General features: G+C 41.0%; 1 protein-coding gene across 2 annotated transcripts in view; it reads left to right on the top strand.

Annotated features, from left to right (window-relative positions):
- The window catches only part of UTP4 (UTP4 small subunit processome component), a 34,337-nt gene that overhangs the window by 6,287 nt on the left and 9,999 nt on the right, over positions 1-18,051 (top strand). For both annotated transcript variants that reach the window (XM_047712575.1, XM_047712574.1), the window contains exons 5-12: positions 1,601-1,690; positions 5,485-5,696; positions 11,832-12,003; positions 12,102-12,193; positions 13,626-13,722; positions 14,466-14,530; positions 16,386-16,508; positions 16,893-17,049. In XM_047712575.1, coding sequence (XP_047568531.1) covers positions 1,601-1,690; positions 5,485-5,696; positions 11,832-12,003; positions 12,102-12,193; positions 13,626-13,722; positions 14,466-14,530; positions 16,386-16,508; positions 16,893-17,049 — 1,008 coding nt within the window. The remainder of the gene's footprint in view (positions 1-1,600; positions 1,691-5,484; positions 5,697-11,831; positions 12,004-12,101; positions 12,194-13,625; positions 13,723-14,465; positions 14,531-16,385; positions 16,509-16,892; positions 17,050-18,051) is intronic.

Here is an 18,051-nt window from a genome sequence, read left to right as displayed (position 1 = left end):
TAAGTCACTTGGTTAATTCTCACTTATTTTCATTTTGAAGTTTTAATGTTGTACATAAAGTCTTAAAACTGGAATTTTTAAACAATTATCTATGTTTCACTTAGACCAGTTGACACTGACTTCTAGGGCAGGGGTTGGCAAACTTTTTCTGTAAAGATAGCAGGTAGTAAGTAGTTTAGGTTTTGCCTTCCATATACTCTTGTCAACTCTCATTCCATAAAAGTAGCCATAGATAGTAGTTAAATAGGTATGGCTCTGCTTTGGTAAAACTTATTTATGAAAATGATTAGTGGGCCTCATTTGGCTATTGGACCATAGCTTGCTGACCCTTCTAGAGAATAGTACCTGTCCTATGTATTCTGTGTCCATTAGTAATATTGATTATCTGCTAGTCTGATTCCCTCTGTTTTGTTTTATTTATTTATTTATGAAGGTTTTGTTTTTAAGTAGTCTCCACACCTATCATGGGGCTCAAACCTACAGCCTCAGGAGTCACATGCTCAACTAACTGAGCCAGCCAGGTGTGGGTGTTTCTTCTTTTTTTTTTTTTTTTTTTAAGATTTACTTATTAAAGCGCATGAGCAGAGGGAAGGGCAGAAGGAAAGAGAATCTCAAGCAGACTTCTTGCTGATCAGGGAGCCTGACATAGGGCTTGATCTCATGAACCCAAGATCATGACCTGAGCCAAAAATTAAGAGTCTGACACAACCAACTAAGCCACCCAGGTGCCCTTTGGGTGTTCTTTTTTTTTTTTCCCTTTAAATATTTTATTTATTTGATAGATCACAAGTAGGCAGAGAGGCAGGCAGAGAGGAAGAAGCAGGCTCCCTGCTGAGCAGAGAGCCCGATGCGGGGCTCAATCCCAGGACCCCAGGACCTCGACCTGAGCCGAAGGCAGAGGCTTTACCCATTGAGCCACCCAGGCGCCCCTCTTTTTTAATTACAAAAATGATATAATGCTTATTCACAATTTGTGTGTTTAGCCAAGTGTGAAAGAGAAAATAAGTATCTCTTCTGTTCCATAAGCAGTAGTAGATTTTGGAAGTAATCTTGTATATTTGTATGAACAACTACACGGGAGTGCTTGTGTTTGTTTTTTCACTTGGTGTAGCACAGATATTCTTCCGTGTCAATCATGCCAGTCTGCATGGCATTCCATTTTATTGTGTTCCATAATTTATTTAACCAAACTCCCTATAATCAGGGCAGCAATGCATATTCCAGTATACATATTTCTGAACACGCCTGCTAGTGTTTCTCCTTGATTAATTTCCAGTGCAATTGCTGAGCCAAATATGCACCTTTAAATTTTATTAGGTGAGTAACAGATCGTCCTCAAAAAGTTGTGTTTCTTTACACTCCTTTCAACCATTTCTACATTGTTAAAGTAATATTCTCCATATACTTTGTTATGGTACCAAGGTAGAGTTGTTCCTCATCTATTATGAAACATTATAAAACGTTCTTAACAGGAGTGTGGTAGATGAGAGCTAAGATTGTAGAACACTAGCCTTGTAGATAGTGGTCAAAGGAGAACTCAGGTACCTTTTACTGTATATTTATGTGTATGTCCCTCTCTTTTTCTTGTACAACTCCCAAGGTCGCATCCTGAGTCTCAGCTGGCATCCCTCTGGTACCCACGTTGCAGCTGGCTCCATAGACTACATTAGTGTGTTTGATGTCAAATCAGGTGACTGTTTTTCTAAGTTCGTTTGGGTTTTGGGTCTTGTTTGTCAGATTCGCATTGGTGGTTTCCAAAACCTTAAGCCTTTGTGCTTTCAGTGACCTTTAGGGCCTAACATCTCATTAACCTTGTGAGAATGTTAGCCATGAATTTCACTCCTTTCTTGGATTGCTACTGCTGGTTTTGGGGGAATCCTGGTTATTCGATGGGATATGTATGTTTTATCTACTAAGAATTCACCCTTGAGCAATATGACATTTACTACAAATGACCAGTTAGAATACCTATTTATATATACCAGATCTTGGTAAAAGTAGATGCCTCTCTTTGAGGAACATAAGGTCTTAGTGGCATAATTGGTGAGGCATGAGATCAGAAAGGTAGAGAACCATATACTTTCTTAATTCTTGGCCTGCAGAATTGGCTTATGGAATACTTCAGTGATGAGTTCAGCTTGTTAGGTGGGCCCATCTGTATGCCCATCCAAAGATAGGAAGTAAAAACAGGTCAGGTTTGTCTCATTTTTTTTTTTCCTCCATGTTTAAACAAATTTTTTATTGTTACCTGTTATACATGCATAGGCAAAGGACTCCTTTTGGGTTGTTAGAAAGAAGCAGGAGTCCCCCAATATCCCTTCTCTCACTCCTTAAAGATAACCATCTATAACTTTTAGCTAATTTCTCTGGTGTTTCTGGTGTGTGTGTATATATATATATATATATATGTATATACATATATATATATGTATATACATACATATATACATACGTACACACATACACACACATGTATGTATGTATGTTAACGGTCTTACTGATTCATCCTCAAATTTTTCCAGTTGTATAAATTAGGTTCGGATAGATCTGATTTTCTTTCTACCACTTTTATCTTGAATGATTCTTTCCCCAGAGCCTTCTGACCTCCAGTCTAGTGTACCAGTTTCTGGTCCTGCTGTACCTCTGTAGGTCTTGAACCCTGATTTCTGTCATTCCGTGGATCTCCTTTGCTTCTCTCTCAGGTAGAATCCCCTGTTCCATTCAGTTTCCTGGTTTATTCCTTTGTTTGGTAGATCATGAGAAGGGGTTCATGAGAAAGAGTTCTAGGTCAGAAACTATTTTTCCTTAGAACTTCAGTTTCGAGTATTATTATAAAATCTGATGCCATTCTGGAAGATCTTTTGTATAGGTTTTTTGGTTTGTTTTTCCAAGGAGCTTTTAGGATCTTACTTACTTACTGTTCTGAAATGTAATAATTAGGTTTCTTGATGTGTGGATCCATTAATATCAATTGTATTAGATACTTGGTGGATTATTTTATTTTATTGTTTTAAAGATTTTATTTATTTATTTATTTGACAGGCAGAGATCACAAGTAGGCAGAGAGAGAGGAGGACCCAGGCCCCCCGCCGAGCAGAGAGCCTGACGCAGGGCTCGATCCCAGGACCCCGGGATCATAATCGAGCCGAAGGCAGAGGCCTTAACCCACTGAGCCACCCAGGCGCCCCATTGGTAGATTATTTTAATAAAAAAACCCAGTTTTCAGTTCTTGGAGAAATTTTTTTTTTTTTAAGATTTTATTTATTTGACAGAGCACAAAGAGGGGGAGCAGCAGGCTTCCCCCTGAGCAAGGAGCTGACGTGGGGCTAGATCCCAGGACTTTGGGATCATGACCTGAGCCAAAGGCAGATACTTAATCAACTGAGCCACCCGGGTGCTCCCCCCCTCCAACTTTTTAAAAGATTTATTTACTTTTTTTAGAGAGAGAGGGTGCGATGGGAGGGCCATAGGGAGAAAGAGTCCTAAGTTGACTCTTGAGCTGAGTGCAGAGCCTAATACAGGGCTCGATCCCAGGACCTGAGCCGAAACGAAGAGTTAGATGCTTAACCAACTGTACCATCCAGGTGCCCCTCAGCTCTGGAGAAAATTCTTAAATTATTTGGTAAAGGAGTTTCTCCATTTTCTCTTTCTGAATTTTACTATTTGGATGTTGGCTCTTTAATATTCTTGTCTTTTCCCCCCCTTCTTATTTTTCATATCCTTGACTTTTTATTCTGCTTCCTGGTAGTTTATCTTTATTTTTATCTTTTACTTATTTATTTAGATTTTATTATTATCTTTAAATATTTTATTTATTTATTTGAGAGAGAGAGCATGAGTGAGAGAGCATGAACAAGAGAGCACCAGCAGAGGGGGCAGGAGAGGGAGAAGCAGACTCCCCACTGAGCAGGGAGCCCAATGTGGGGCTCAGCCCCAGGACCCCAGGATCATGACCTGAGCTGAAGGCAGCCCCTTAACTGGCTGAGCCACTCAGCCTCACAGAATGAGGTGAGCCCTAGATACTATTTTTTTAAGCAATTGCTACACCTGGTGTGGGGCTTGAACTCAAAACCTTCAGGATCAAGATCAAGAGTCACATGTTCCACCGACTGTGCATGCTAGGCATCCCTTGTCTTAATCTGTAAATCCTGTTAACTGAGCTTTTCATTTCTGCCGTTTTCAGAGTTCTTGTTTGTTTCCTGAGGGTTCTTTTTTATAGCATTCTTTCTTTCATTGTATACGGACTTTTCTTTCTGAGGTTATTCAGGATATTTGTCAGGTATTCTTCACTCTGGCTGTTTTCTCCCCGGTATTTTTTTCTGGTAGTCTCCGTGGCCTCTGCCTTTCATATTCAGGCTTTGCGCACGTGTCTCTGATTACCTTCCTTACCACGTGAGTAGAGCTGATTGCTCATGGGCTTCACCGAAGGATGATTTGGCTGGAGTCTTATTTTGGGAAACCTCCAAAAACATTGGCTTTTTTTAATCTTTTTTCTTGGGCTGGTCATATTTCCCAAAAATGTCCTGGTGATAGTAAGCTTGGGCATCAGCATTCTGAGAAAAAAACTGGTGTTCTCAATGTTCAGTTAATATATTTTCACTTTATCTATTTTCCGTATAGTAATCCCACCCTCAGTTGTGCCTGATCTCTCTCTTCGGAGAATGAATCTCCATTCTTACTCGAGGTGAAGTTTGGGAGTTGCCTGGCTTTTCGGTTAGCAGATAGTTATCTGAAAGATCTATAAGTTTTTTTAAATTTTTTATTTATTTACTTTAGAGAGAGCATGAGAGGGGAGAGGGTCAGAGGGACAAGCAGACTCCCGGCTGAGCAGGGAGCCTGATGAGGGACTCGATCCCGGAACTCTAGGATCATGACCTGAGCTGAAGGCAGTTGATTAACCACCTGAGCCACCCAGGCGCCCCAGATCTATAAGTTTCTTAAACATAGTTTCAACCAATTTCTTTTTAGTTCCACTTTCACTTCTTTTTCCAATTTTCGGGGTCACCACAGTTCCTGAGTCTTCTGAGGATTTCATGGTATAGATCAAGTGGCTTCTTGGTTTTATGACTGTTGACTTGAGACTTAGTTTCAGTGCTCTGGTATGTCAGTTACTACTCTGTTTCCTTTTTCATTCCCAACATTTTGTCAACTGTTGTCTTCTCTCCCTTTTTTCTGGGGTTTTAGAAAAGAGTCAAGTGTGATACATGTTGCTTTTAGGCAGTTTTAAGTGAAGTCCCAAATGTCTCCTTTCAGTTGCACCTCTTCCCCCTGCCAGTTTCAGTCTCCAACCACCCCTCCCCTTTCTCCCCCACAGTCTTTAGGTAACCATTTTTGTGTTCTGAGACTGAGTTCACCATAACTACTATTTAGTGGTTGTTTACGGTCTGTGCTCAGGCAGCTAACTTAATAGATGCCTACCACAGGCGGGTTTTGAAGACAAAAGAAGTAAGTACTATTCAAATTTGGGCTTTTCTTATTTTTCAGGGAGCACTGTTCATAAGATGCTGGTGGATAGGCAGTATATGGGTGTGTCTAAGCGGAAGTGTATCATATGGGGCGTGGCCTTCTTGTCTGATGGCACTGTCATAAGTGTGGACTCTGCTGGGAAGGTGCAGTTCTGGGACTCAGCTACTGGGACGCTTGTGAAGAACCATCTCATTGCAAATGCTGATGTGCAGTCCATTGCGGTATCTGATGTGAGTATGGTCCCTGTTTGGAACAGTTCCTCTACAGCCTGGGGGTGAACAGAGAGGGCCACATCAGTGATGTGGCACAATGTTCCCTAATCCTCAATGTTTTATGGAGGAAGATGAGTTTAGAAAAATGCATCTGAAACCCACATAATTACTTTGAACCCTCTTATTCTCCTAACAGTTAGTTAGAGGATATCTTCTAGAATATTAGTTAACAAAGAAGTTTTCTTCATATACTCCCCACCCCCAGTTAATCCAGTCTGATTTAGATAGGCCACAAGTACCCTAGAAGAATTTTGAGAAGTGCTATTTTTCACTCTTTGTGTAACTCTTCTGCTTCCTATCTTAGGAAATTAGGAAATAATTTTATAGTGGTTTTGAAAAAATTAAATTTCTCCTTTTTTAATACGACTTTAGCAGACTTGTGTTGAAAATGTGTGCCTTTTCCATTTTGGTAACATGAATTCTTAATTAGAAACCTTGGGGTATTTCAGCACTGGGGCATGGAAAGTGACTTTGAGATTTGCTGACTAGATCCTTTATTCTTAGTCATCTTAGTTTGAGACTTGTTTGCTCTCTTAAGTGTGGATATGCAGTCTAGTGTAGAGATCAGTCATGCTTGCTTTTCTTGCTTATAAGTTGTTTCTATCCCACTTAACAGGTTTTCCATGAGAACAGTTTGATGGGTATTAAAGTCTTGTGAAACATTTAGATGTCCCATGTAACTATAATGAAGAATAAGTTGAAATAAGTAGGAGAAATTTTCCTTTTTTTTTAAAGGTGTTATTTATTTATTAGCACGAACTGGAGAAACGGGGGGAGGGAGAGAGGAAGAAGCAGACTCCCCACTGAGTGCAGGGCCCGATACAAGACCAATTCCAGGACTCCAAGATCATGACCTGAGCCAAAGTCAGTAGCTTAACCAACTTAGCCACTTAGGCACCCCAAGAAATTTTCCTTTTAATGTAGAGTTTTACAAAAAGAGAGGCTGGTGCCTGAGTGGCTTAGTTGGTTAAGCGTCTGCCTTCGTTCAGGTCATGATCTCAGGGTCCTGGGATCAAGCCCTGCATTGGGCTCCCTGCTCAGCAGGGAGCCTGCTTCTCTCTCTCTCTGCCTGCCACTCCCCCTGCTTGTTCTCTCTCTCTCTCAAATAAATAAAATCTTTAAAAGGAAAAAAAAGGAAGAGGCAGATTTTGTAGTGTTTGCAGCATTTGTAGATACTTACATGTTTAATAGTTTCTGTATATATAGTTTTGGTCGTATATATATTTACAGTATCTGAGAAGATTAAAAATGCTAATGGTAATTTTTAGAGAGGAAAGTTGTAGGGAGCAGGTAGGGGGCAGGCTTAATTTGTGCTCTGTGCTATTTTATACTGTCTGGTCTTTCTTTACCATGTGCTTGTAATGACGATATTGTATTGCATCTTAGATACAAATGGTTGTAGGACATGCCATAGTTTTGTTATCATGGGCTTTTTTTTTTTTTTTTAAAGATTTTATTTATTTGACAGACAGAGATCACAAATAGGCAGAGAGGGAGAAAGGAAGAAGCAGGCTCGCCGCCGAGCAGAGAGCCCGATGCGGGGCTCGATCCCAGGACCCTGAGATCATGACCTGAGCTGAGGCAGAGGCTTAACCCACTGAGCCACCCAGGCGCCCCTTGTTTATTTGTTTTATAAAATTTGTTTTTATTTTAGTGTTTCTAAGTATGTGCCACACACAGCATGGGGCTTGAGCTGACGACCCTGAAATCAAGAGTTGCACGCTATACTAACTGAGCCAGCCAGGTGCTCCCCATTCTGCAAATGCTGATGTTTGATCTTTATCTGAAGATGTCCCTCATGCGCAGGTTGACAGCTATAAGATATCCTCATTTCAGAGATGTTTAAATGTGGGCAAATATGTGCCCGAGAGTCAGGGAACTATGTGCTATTCATTTGTTTGTTTGTTTAAGGGAAAAAAATGGAATTGTACAAATTCCAGCCTTCACAGTGCTTATCACACTCTCCAGACTAGGGCAGACTTGGGTTTGAATCCCAGCTGTAGCACTTCAAAGCTACTCGTCTTCTTTGGGTGGGCTCTTTATTACAAAACCTCATTTTTTCTTCTGTGAAAACAGGGGACTAGAAATACATCCTTGTGGAGCTTGGGGAGGATTAAATAGGCAGTGCATGTAAAAGTGCTAGGTGCAGTATCTGGCACAGTGAGTGTGTTATTGGCATTATTTTCACATCTCTTTTGAAACTGATCCTAATTTCAAGGCTTTTCTCCACTATACTCTCTTGCCAGAACAGCTGATTATTTTTAGATATCTTTTTAATGGATTTTCATTGACTGAAGAGTGAATGGTGGCAAGTACCCAGTCTTTTGATCTTAGATGTCTGTCACCCTTATCAAGTAGGCGAGTACTGATTCCTGCAGGGAGTTGTAGTGAACATTTGCTTTCATTTAGAGGTCAGTCTTCAGATTGTTTTTCTGTGTGAAACAGTTGCTCTGTAATTGAATGAGGACACTTTCCCCTCTCCCTTTCCAGGTTAGCTTTCCCCTTGCTTTGTTCCCTCTGCACCCTAAGAGAGCCGTTTTCTTTCATTTCCTTTTCAGTTCTTTTATTTGACAGACAGAGACACAGCGAGCGAGGGAACACAAGCAGGGGGAGGGGGAGAGGGAGAAGCAGGCTTCCCACTGAGTGTAGAGCCGGATGCAGGGCTCGATCCCAGGACCCTGGGATCACGACCTGAGCCGAAGGTAGGCGATTAATGACTGAGCCACCCAGGCGCCCCTTAGTGTTGCCTTCTTAGTCCCTCTCTGTTGGTGGGATTTTGTGCAAACTGTCCTCCCCTTTTGTGGAAAATAAACTGTTTATTTTTTTATTTGTTTTCAAAGATTTTATTTATTTATTTATTTGCCAAAGAGAGAGAGAGCAAGAGTACAAGCAGGGAGAGCAGCAGGCAGAGGGAGAAGCAGGCTCCCCAATGAGCAAGGAGCCCAGTGTGGTACTCCATTGCAGGACCCTAGGATCATGACATGAGCTGAAGGCAGCACTTAACTAACTCAGCCACCCAGGCATCCCGCAAATGAGCTGTTTTGTTGGAGATGGGGTACAGTCTGTGAATTCATAAGCTGCTCAACATCTCCACTTTTCCTTGGGATAATGATTTTCAAATAGTATTCTTTTTTTTTTTTTTTTTTTTTTTTTTTTAGATTTTATTTGAGAGAGACTGCAAGTAGGTAGAGAAGAAGGCAGAGAGAGAGAGAGGAGGAAGCAGGCTCCCCGCTGAGCAGCGGAGCCGAGCCTAATGCAGAGCTCAATCCCAGGACCCTGGGATCATGACCTGAGCTGAAGGCAGAGGTTTTAACCCACTGAGCCACCCAGGTGCCCCTTTAAATAGTATTCTTAGAGATGAGGGAGAGACTGGTCTGTTATACCTAATATGGTAACCATCATGTGCCTGCAAGTTACCTCAAAGAGAACTGGTACAGGTTGAGGTGGTGTGGTATACCCAGAGCAAATGCTTTTGAAGTTTCAGTTTCCTTACCTGTGTAAAGAGCTATTAAATGATGATGGGGCAGGGTGGGGGGGGGAACAAGATAAGATCATGACTCATGCAAACATGAAATGGAAATGTCAGAGATTTTCTGTAACTCTTTAACTAATGAGGAAACCACTAAGATGTTAAAGGTAGTTCAAAGGACAGTTTAACAAACGCAGTTCTATAAGGTCATCAGGAATGCTGAAATGAATTTACTTACAAATTCTTGCTGGACTTGTGTCCATAGGGCATTAGTGGCTGCATTCCACCAGCCAAAATTCTTTTGCATCACTCTCATTACTGCAGTTTACAGAGTTGTAAAATAGCTCTGACATAGTCACAGGGCTCACAGGACAAGAATACCAGTATTTTCTATGCCATTTCAAAGTCATTCAGTTTCTCCTGATAGGGCAAACGATATTTAACCTTGCAAATTATTCATATATAGTTCTTAGCCCAGTTAGTGTGTAGTTGGTGGCAGTTACATGTTCATGCATGTTTAGACATCTCATGTCTCTTAACTGGCTGATCTAATCTTAATACTGTTTGACTGTTTACAGCTGCTCCTGATCCAGGTTCCTGGCTTTTCTCACTTCCTTATCAAACATCCATCTTGTCTTTTTTTTTCCCCCTGCTCAAAGTTATATGTATGTGTAAAAGCCAGAGTGAAAGTGAGGATGGTTTTGAGACTACAGAGGAATATTTTTTTAAATTGTAGACATGGCAGGGGGTGCCTGGGTGGCTCAGTGGGTTAAAGCTTCTACCTTCGGCTCAGGTCATGGTCTCAGGGTCCTGGGATCAAGCCCTGCACTGGGTTCTCTTCTCAGCAGGGAGCCTGCTCTCTCCTCCCCCTCTGCCTGCCTCTCTGCCTACCTGGGACCTCTCTCTTTTTCTGTCAAATAAATAAATAAATAAATAATTTTTTAAAATTGCAGACATGCCAAGACTATTTACTTGTATATAAAAGATTTATTTATTTATTTGAAAGAGAACGTGAGCCAGGGTGTGCAGAGGGAGAGAAAGAATCCTCAAGCAGACTCCCCGCTGGGCGCAGAGCCCAGTTTGTGGCTTAATCCTGGGATCCTGAGATCGTGACCTGAGCTGAAATCGAGAGTAGGACACTCAACTGACTGAGCCACCCAGGTGTCCCAGATACATCGAGACCTTTTAAAACTAAGAGAAGTCACAGTGCTCAACATACTTGTAAGAGAGAGCCTTAAACTGAGGACCAAGGAACTTGGGTCTTTGTGTGATACTGACCAGGCCACTTCCCTTCTCAGCCTGCCCTCTCTTCATCCTAAAAAAAAGGATTTCAGGGTTTGAAAATTTGAAAATTTCAGGGTCTACAGTTCTGCATTTTTTCCTCCCACATTCCCAGTAGTTTACTGGGGGTTTTGTTTGTTGTTGTTGGAGCTCGAGAGGCTTGAACTCATAACCCTGAGATCAAGACCTGAGCTGAGATTAGGAGTTGGAGGCTTAACCGACTGAGCCACATAGGCGCCCTGACTTTACTTTAAAAAAATAAAAAAACCAAACTTGTTCTATTGTGGTAAAATGTGCATAACATAAAATTTGCCATTTTACCTTTTTTTGTTTAAAGAATTATTTATTTTATTTTTGAGAGAGGGAGAGTATGCGTGCCTGCACGTGTGTGTGTGTGGAGGGGCAGATGAATAGGGAGAAGGAAGAAGCAGACTCAGAGCTGAGCATAGAGCCCTCACGATCCTTGATCTATGACCCTGAGATCATGTCCTGAGCCTGAATCAAGAGTTGGTTGCTTAATCAACTGAGCCACTCAGGCACCCCCATTTTAACCATTTTAAAGTACATTTCGGTGACATTAAGTACATTCACAGTGTTGTGCAATCATCACCACTTTCTCATCACACGGAAACTCTACTGGTTAAACAATAACACCTTATTTCTCTCAGTCCCTTTTAACCTTTATTCTACTCTGTCCCTATGAATTTGCTCTTCTAGGTACTCCATATAAGTGGAATCATGTAATAATTGTCCTTTTGTGTCTGGCTTATTTTACTTAGCATAATATTTTCAAAATTTATTCACATTATACAGTTAACAGAATTTCATCTCTTTTTAAGGCTGAATAATATTTCATTATTTTTATATATATATATATACATACATACTGTATTGTACTTATTTATTCATCTATTGATGTACATTTGGGTTTCCATCTTTTGGCTTTTGTGACTAATGCTGCTGTCAACACTGGTGTACTCATATCTGAGTCCCTGTTTTCCAAATCTTTTGAGGATAATTTCTGTTACTATTAATTTAAATTTATTCCTAGGCGATCTTTTTTGTTGCTCTTCTAATGGGGTCTAATTTGTGTATTTGAAAGCACTATAACAGTCTGAGGTATATATTGTTGATTTTGTCAGTAGGGGGCACATGATTACCTATGTGAGCTTGCTCCTCCCGTGGAATTGTCAGCTTCTGGAGGAAAAAGACCCTATAACTTACTTTTCAGTTCTGGGCATAGGTTTTTCCTTAGGCTGTGCAGACAGAAAACCTCAGGGAATATTTTTCATACTGGGCCCTGTTTTGCTTAAATGTACCTCCCTAATGATTTAATTTCTCAGCAAGAAGACAGTTTCGTGGTGGGCACAGCCGAGGGGACAGTATTCCATTTTCAGCTGGTCTCTGTGACTTCCAACAGCAGTGAGAAGCAGTGGGTGCGGACAAAGCCATTCCAGCATCATACACATGACGTTCGAGCAGTGGCCCACAGCCCGACAGCACTGATATCTGGAGGTAGGTTGCACTGTGCTAGGCTGCTGCTTTACCTGTCCATGCAGGACTTTTTTTAATTCCGATGCCTTCTCTCCCAACCCCTGCACCTCCTGCCCTAGGCACTGACACCCATTTAGTCATTCGTCCTCTCATGGAAAAAGTGGAGGTTAAGAATTATGATGCTGCTCTCCGAAAAATCACTTTTCCCCATGTAAGTATCACCCCGTAGCCCCCACTGTCCCTCTGTCCTTTAAGACTGAGTATAGTTCACACTTCCTGGGCAAATCTATAGGACTTGTGTTGTTGCCTACTTTCTTCATTCTTCCTTCTGTTTTTGAGGCAAGGCTCTCACAAAGACCTGTACAGGTACCAAGAGATTTACAGTAGCACTCCTGTTGTCTTGTTCTGGAGAAATCATTCCCTTTTCCAGATAATTGTGGTTTATGGGGAGTTCATTTGTTTTTAAGACTGGATTCTGTTATTTTGGGTGGGGCTAGGAAAATCCAGGTTTCCCGTGTTCCTTCCTAGGTAAAAGGACATCTTCCCAAGCTAGAAACTCTTCTTACTGCTACCTGCTTCTACATTCCATTCAACCAGTAAACCTTATTGAGTGTCTCCTCATTGTCTTGTGAATTTAGTCATTTCTCTTTGTCTCCACTGCCATTATCCTAGTTTGAATCAGTGTCTTTTCTCATCTGGATTCACTTGTTAAATAATCTCCTTTTGGGGCGCTTGGGTGGCTCAGTTAGTTAAGCACCTGCCTTCGGCTCAGGTAATGATCCCAGGGTCCTGGGATCGAGCCCCACTTCGGCCTCCCTGCTCAGCAGAGAGCCTGCTTCTCCTTCTCCCTCTGCCTGCTGCTCGGCTACTTGTACTCTCTATCTCTGTGCCAAATAAATAAAAACCTTTAAAAAAAATAATCTCCTTTTATTTACATTTGTGTCATTCCAGCCTGGTCTCCATTGATCCACTCAAAAAACAACTTTGCTCATCATTCCATGCTTAAAAGCCTTTGGTAGTCCCTTTTGCCTTCATGATAAAGACCTAATTTCTCAGCATGGCCTATGAAACCTGTCTTGGTCTGGCCCTGGTCCTTCAGCATCTTCTGTTACTAAATCCTGTCAAACCCTTGCTGTACCTCATCCCTACCCCCTCCCAGTTCAGTGTGCGGAAAGACTGTATTCCCTCTAATGCTTTCTTACTAACTTGCAACAATTCTGCATGCTTACACTCTGCTTGGAACATCCTGCCCTACCTTTTTTGCCTGACTAGTTTTTACTAATGTGCCTAATCAAGGCTCCTGTCTTTACCCCCACGATGCTAGATTAGATCTCTTTTTTACTTTTTTCCATTACATACTGTGCTTGGCCCTGTTAAAATTCTTAACACATGTAGTGCAGTTGCCTGTTCAATTCTTTGTCAACCCTTTTAGACTACCAAGCTTGAGGCCAGTAGCTATGTTTTTATTTATCATTATGTCCTTAGGTCCTAGGACAGTGCTGGCATATGGTAGGACTTAGGACATTTTAATGAAGTACATGGATTTCAACAGTAAAAAATGTGCTGGGATGTTTGTACTATATTGCACTGAGGCGATAGGATACCTTGGCTTATTTATCACTTTTCAATTTTTTTTAATACAGCGACGTCTCATTTCCTGTTCAAAGAAGAGGCAGCTTCTCCTTTTCCAGTTCACTCATCACTTGGAACTTTGGCGACTGGGATCTACAGTTGCAACAGGTACAATGGGGGATAAAGTCTTTTCCAATAAGAAAACTGGAGAGAAAAACAAAAAATTAGAATTGTAGTTGAAAATCTGATTGTAGAAAAATGGAAGTAGATTTTTCTGTGTCTTCAGAGCAGTTTTTTTCAGTGTTAGAATCATTAGCAGGATCATACGTTAAAAGTTGATTCTGTAAGGTACACTGCGAGGTGTAGTGGAGGTAAGAGTTGTAGAATCAGTTTATCCTGCCTTGACTGGGATCAAAACAGGCTGTTGAAAGTGAGAAGATTTCATGTTGGGGAGTGACAGCCCTGCATAGAAGAGGTCACATGGATCTTACTGGGGTGATGGCCTAGTGGCCTTTTGTATAGCCTGTTCAGGAAATGTTTGGGCTCTGTCGTTTTATAGTAGATGAGAGGTTTTTGCTTTGGGCTCCAAAATGAGCAAATGAAGTTGAAGTCGAGGTCACACAAACCCCACTTGTACCTACCTGCATGCCTGGCTATAGGTTGTAGCTTCGAAGAATTAGTGATACACTGTGGGCCGTAGCCAAGGCACCCAAATAGGAGCTCAGAAAGGGCTCACTGCTTTCTGCCTCATATAAACCCAGGAAACTGTGGGTTTACTAAGTCAGACATTTTTTCTGATTTCCCAGGGGTAAAGATTCCATTCTACTCAGGAATGACTTTTTAGTAAAAAGAAAACTGTACAAATAATCTTTCTTTGAGAAGGAGAACCTCAGGGAAATTTCTTGTTCCAGGAAAGAATGGGGATACACTTCCACTTTCTAGAGATGCAGATCATTTGTTGCACCTCAAGACAAAGGTAAGGAAGTGTAACTGTGTATTCAGGCTCTGAAGTCTAGAACATTTCTTTTATTCTGCATTTTGAGTGTTACTTGGTTGATATTATAAACTATAAGATCTTAAATGATTTGAATGAAGAACTAGTGTGAACAGGACTAAGTTTCCTAAGTTAGGCATCCAGAATTTATTGGATGAATGAATATAGGAAATTGTGTTTTTTCTTTTGGTATTAATATGTAAATATTTGCATATTTTGTAAAATTAAAGTGGTACAGGCAGCTCAGTCAGTTGATTTCAGCTTGGGTCATGATGTTAGGGTTGTGAGATCAGGGCTCCATGTCAAGCTTTGTGGTGAGTGTGGAGCCTGCTTAAGATTCTCTCTCTGTCACTTCCCTCCCCCTCTGCACCTCCTGCATGCACTTTCTCTAAAAAAAAAAAAATTTAAATAATTTTAAAAATGGTATAAAACTATGCAGTGAAAAAGGAGCCACCTTCTTGTGCCAAATCTCGGTCCCACTCTTCATAGATAATCACTGCCAATAGTTTCTTGTATACCCTTCCAGAAAAAATTTTCCACCTGTGTGTACATGGGTATATCCTTTATTTCTACAGTGATGAAAATTAATATGCAAACTGCTCTGTAACTTCCTTTTAAATGTCTTTTTTTTTTTTTTAAATGTTATTTATTTGAGTGAGAGCAGGAGCAGGAGCAGGGGAAGGTGCAGAGGGGGAGGGAGAAACAGACTCGTGGCTGAGCAGAGAGACTGACGTGGGACTCCATCCCAGGACCCTGGGAACACGACCTAAGCGAAAGGGAGACGCTTAACTGACTGTGCCAACCAGGTGCCCCATTTTATTTATTTTTCCAGGTTTTTACCCTTTTTAGTAATTTCTGCACCCACTCTGAGGCTTGACCTCACAACCCTGAGGTCAGGAGTCATGTGCTCTTCTGATTGAGCCAACCAGACGCCCCTAAATGTCTTTATTTTAATTACACAAATATTTGTGAATACAGTCTTACTGGAAAGAATTCAAACAATATTTATAGTTTATGTTCCTTACTTCCTCTTTACTTTTAGTCTGCTCTCCTAGAATAATTATTGTTAATCGATCCACTATATCTCCTTCCAGATCTTTTTCTGTGTGACAGAGTATGTGTGTGTCTGTACGTAGGTACATATATTTAGATATTTTGTGAGTTTTTTAAATTACACAAATGTTACATTAAACTTTTCCTTTGTTTTGCAGATTTTTTTGGTTTACTGTTTCTTAGAGATAGGTAAGGCAGGTATCATAGACAAAACAAACAAACAAAACCCAGAAAATGAGTTTTCCAAGTCACGTGGCCTGCAAAGCTTTACCACATTAAATGCTTTTCTTCTCAGTTTTCTAAAGTTAGGGTTTAGAATGAAGCTATCTTTAAAATACACGAAGGGGGGCGCCTGGGTGGCTCAGTGGGTTAAGCCTCTGCCTTTGGCTCAGGTCATGATCTCAGGGTCTTGGGGTCGAGTCCTGCATTGGGCTCTCTGCTTGGCGGGGAGCCTGCTTCCTCCTCTCTTCCTCTGCCTGCCTCTCTGCCTACTTGTGATCTCTCTCTGTCAAATAAATAAATAAAATCTTTAAAAAAAATACACAAAGGGCTGAGATAAGTTCATAGTATTCATAGACCTTTGTTCTTGGTTTTGGAAATCAAGCCACACCATTTAGGTGCTGTACTTCTGAAATAATTGTAGTGATAGCATATGAGTGTCAGGATTATGTGTAGCTATTTGTGATTATGTCCGCAGTGGCAGTAGCTTGAGGATTCATGTCATAGTGAACCTTATCATGTAAAGTTTTTCTGGTTATTCATCCCTGATACCTAACATTCCCAGGGTCCCGAGAACATTATTTGCAGCTGTATCTCCCCTTGTGGAAGTTGGATAGCCTATTCTACAACTTCTCGGTTTTTTCTTTATCGGTTGAATTATGAACATGATAACATCAGCCTCCAAAGGGTAAGTGATAACCTAGTGTCTGGTTGAACATTAAGAAATTTCATAAGTATGTGATTTTCGTGTGAAGTGGAATGTATTGGGTATGAATCTTTGCTCAGTGAAAAACTATTTGGAGGCAGCTGTTATAAAACAGTCTTTTATTTCCATTTTGAATTAATTAAATTTTTGGAGGAGTAGGAAAATGCCAGAAAGTGGCAGTAAAGAGATGAAGGGGGGGGCGGGGATAGGTACGTTACAATAGCACGTCAGTGTTCTAGGCCCTTGGTCAGTTGACTTCCTTAGATACAGGAAGCATTACTGCCTCATAAGCCTGGCTATAATTATTTTTGATGGGTTCTAGGTGTCACTTTTCTCACTGGTTTTTTACTACCCTTTTACCCCAAGGTTTCCAAAATGCCAGCATTCCTTCGCTCTGCCCTTCAGATTTTGTTTTCTGAAGATTCAACAAAACTCTTTGTGGCATCAAATCAAGGGTCTCTACATGTCATTCGGCTCTTGGAAGGAAGCTTCAAGCACCTGCATACTTTCCAGCCTCAGTCAGGTGGGAACTTGGTAACTGGCCAATGGAGAGAGTTGTCAGACTCTGATGGATTTTTTTTTTTTTCCTTTTAAACCTCATTCATTGTTGGATTTCCCTAATGCTCTTCTCCACCCTGCAGATACTCACATGTTTGTAATTTAAAGTAGGAGGAGATATCTGGCAAGTGAAAACGCTTGATGAGATCTGAAATGTTTCTTACACCTACTCTTTTCTCACTGGGTTTTTGATTCCTTATTTGGGGCCAGAAGTTTCATCACCCTTCTCAGAGTTTTGTTAGCAGAGCAAGGAGAACGTTAAAATCATCTGTAATCCTAGCAGCCAGAAATAACTACCATTAATATTTTTGTGTACTTCTGATACATGTTTGTAAATAGGTATTTCTTTGAACATGTTAATTTTCCTGTTGGTTGTTTTTATTTTTTTTAAGATTTTATTATTTGCACAAGCAGGGGGAGTGGCAGGCAGAGGGCGAGGGAGAAGCAGGTTTCCTGCTGAACAAGCAGACCAATGCAGGGCTCCATCCCAGGACCCTGGGACCATGACCTGAGCCGAAAGGAGATGCTTAACCCACTGAGCCACCCAGGCGCCCATTATTATTATTATTATTATTATTATTATTATTATTATTATTTTAAGATTGTATTTATTTATTTGACAGAGATTACAAGTAGGCAGGGAGAGAGAGAGGAGGAAGCAGGCTCCCTGGTGGTGGCTTTTTGTTTTTGTTTTTGTTTTTTTTTAGATTTACTTACTTATTTGCGAGAGAGAGCCAGAGTACAAGGAGGGAGAGGGACAGACAGACTCCCGGCTGAATACAGAGCCAGACACAGTTGGATCCCAGGACTCTTGAGATCTTGACCTGAGCCGAAAGATACTTACTCTACTGAGCCACCCAGGCACGCCCACCCCCCAACACACCCCTAACCACACCACAGCCCTGGTTGTTTTTATTAAAGTTGAACTTATACATGCAGTTGCATTACTTATAAAGTTCATGATTGA

This window comes from Lutra lutra, chromosome 17, assembly GCF_902655055.1.
Source record: "Lutra lutra chromosome 17, mLutLut1.2, whole genome shotgun sequence".
NCBI classification, from domain to species: Eukaryota; Metazoa; Chordata; class Mammalia; order Carnivora; family Mustelidae; genus Lutra; species Lutra lutra.
The sequence above is the reverse complement of the archived record's forward strand: the minus strand, read 5'-3'. Positions and strand labels throughout refer to the sequence as shown.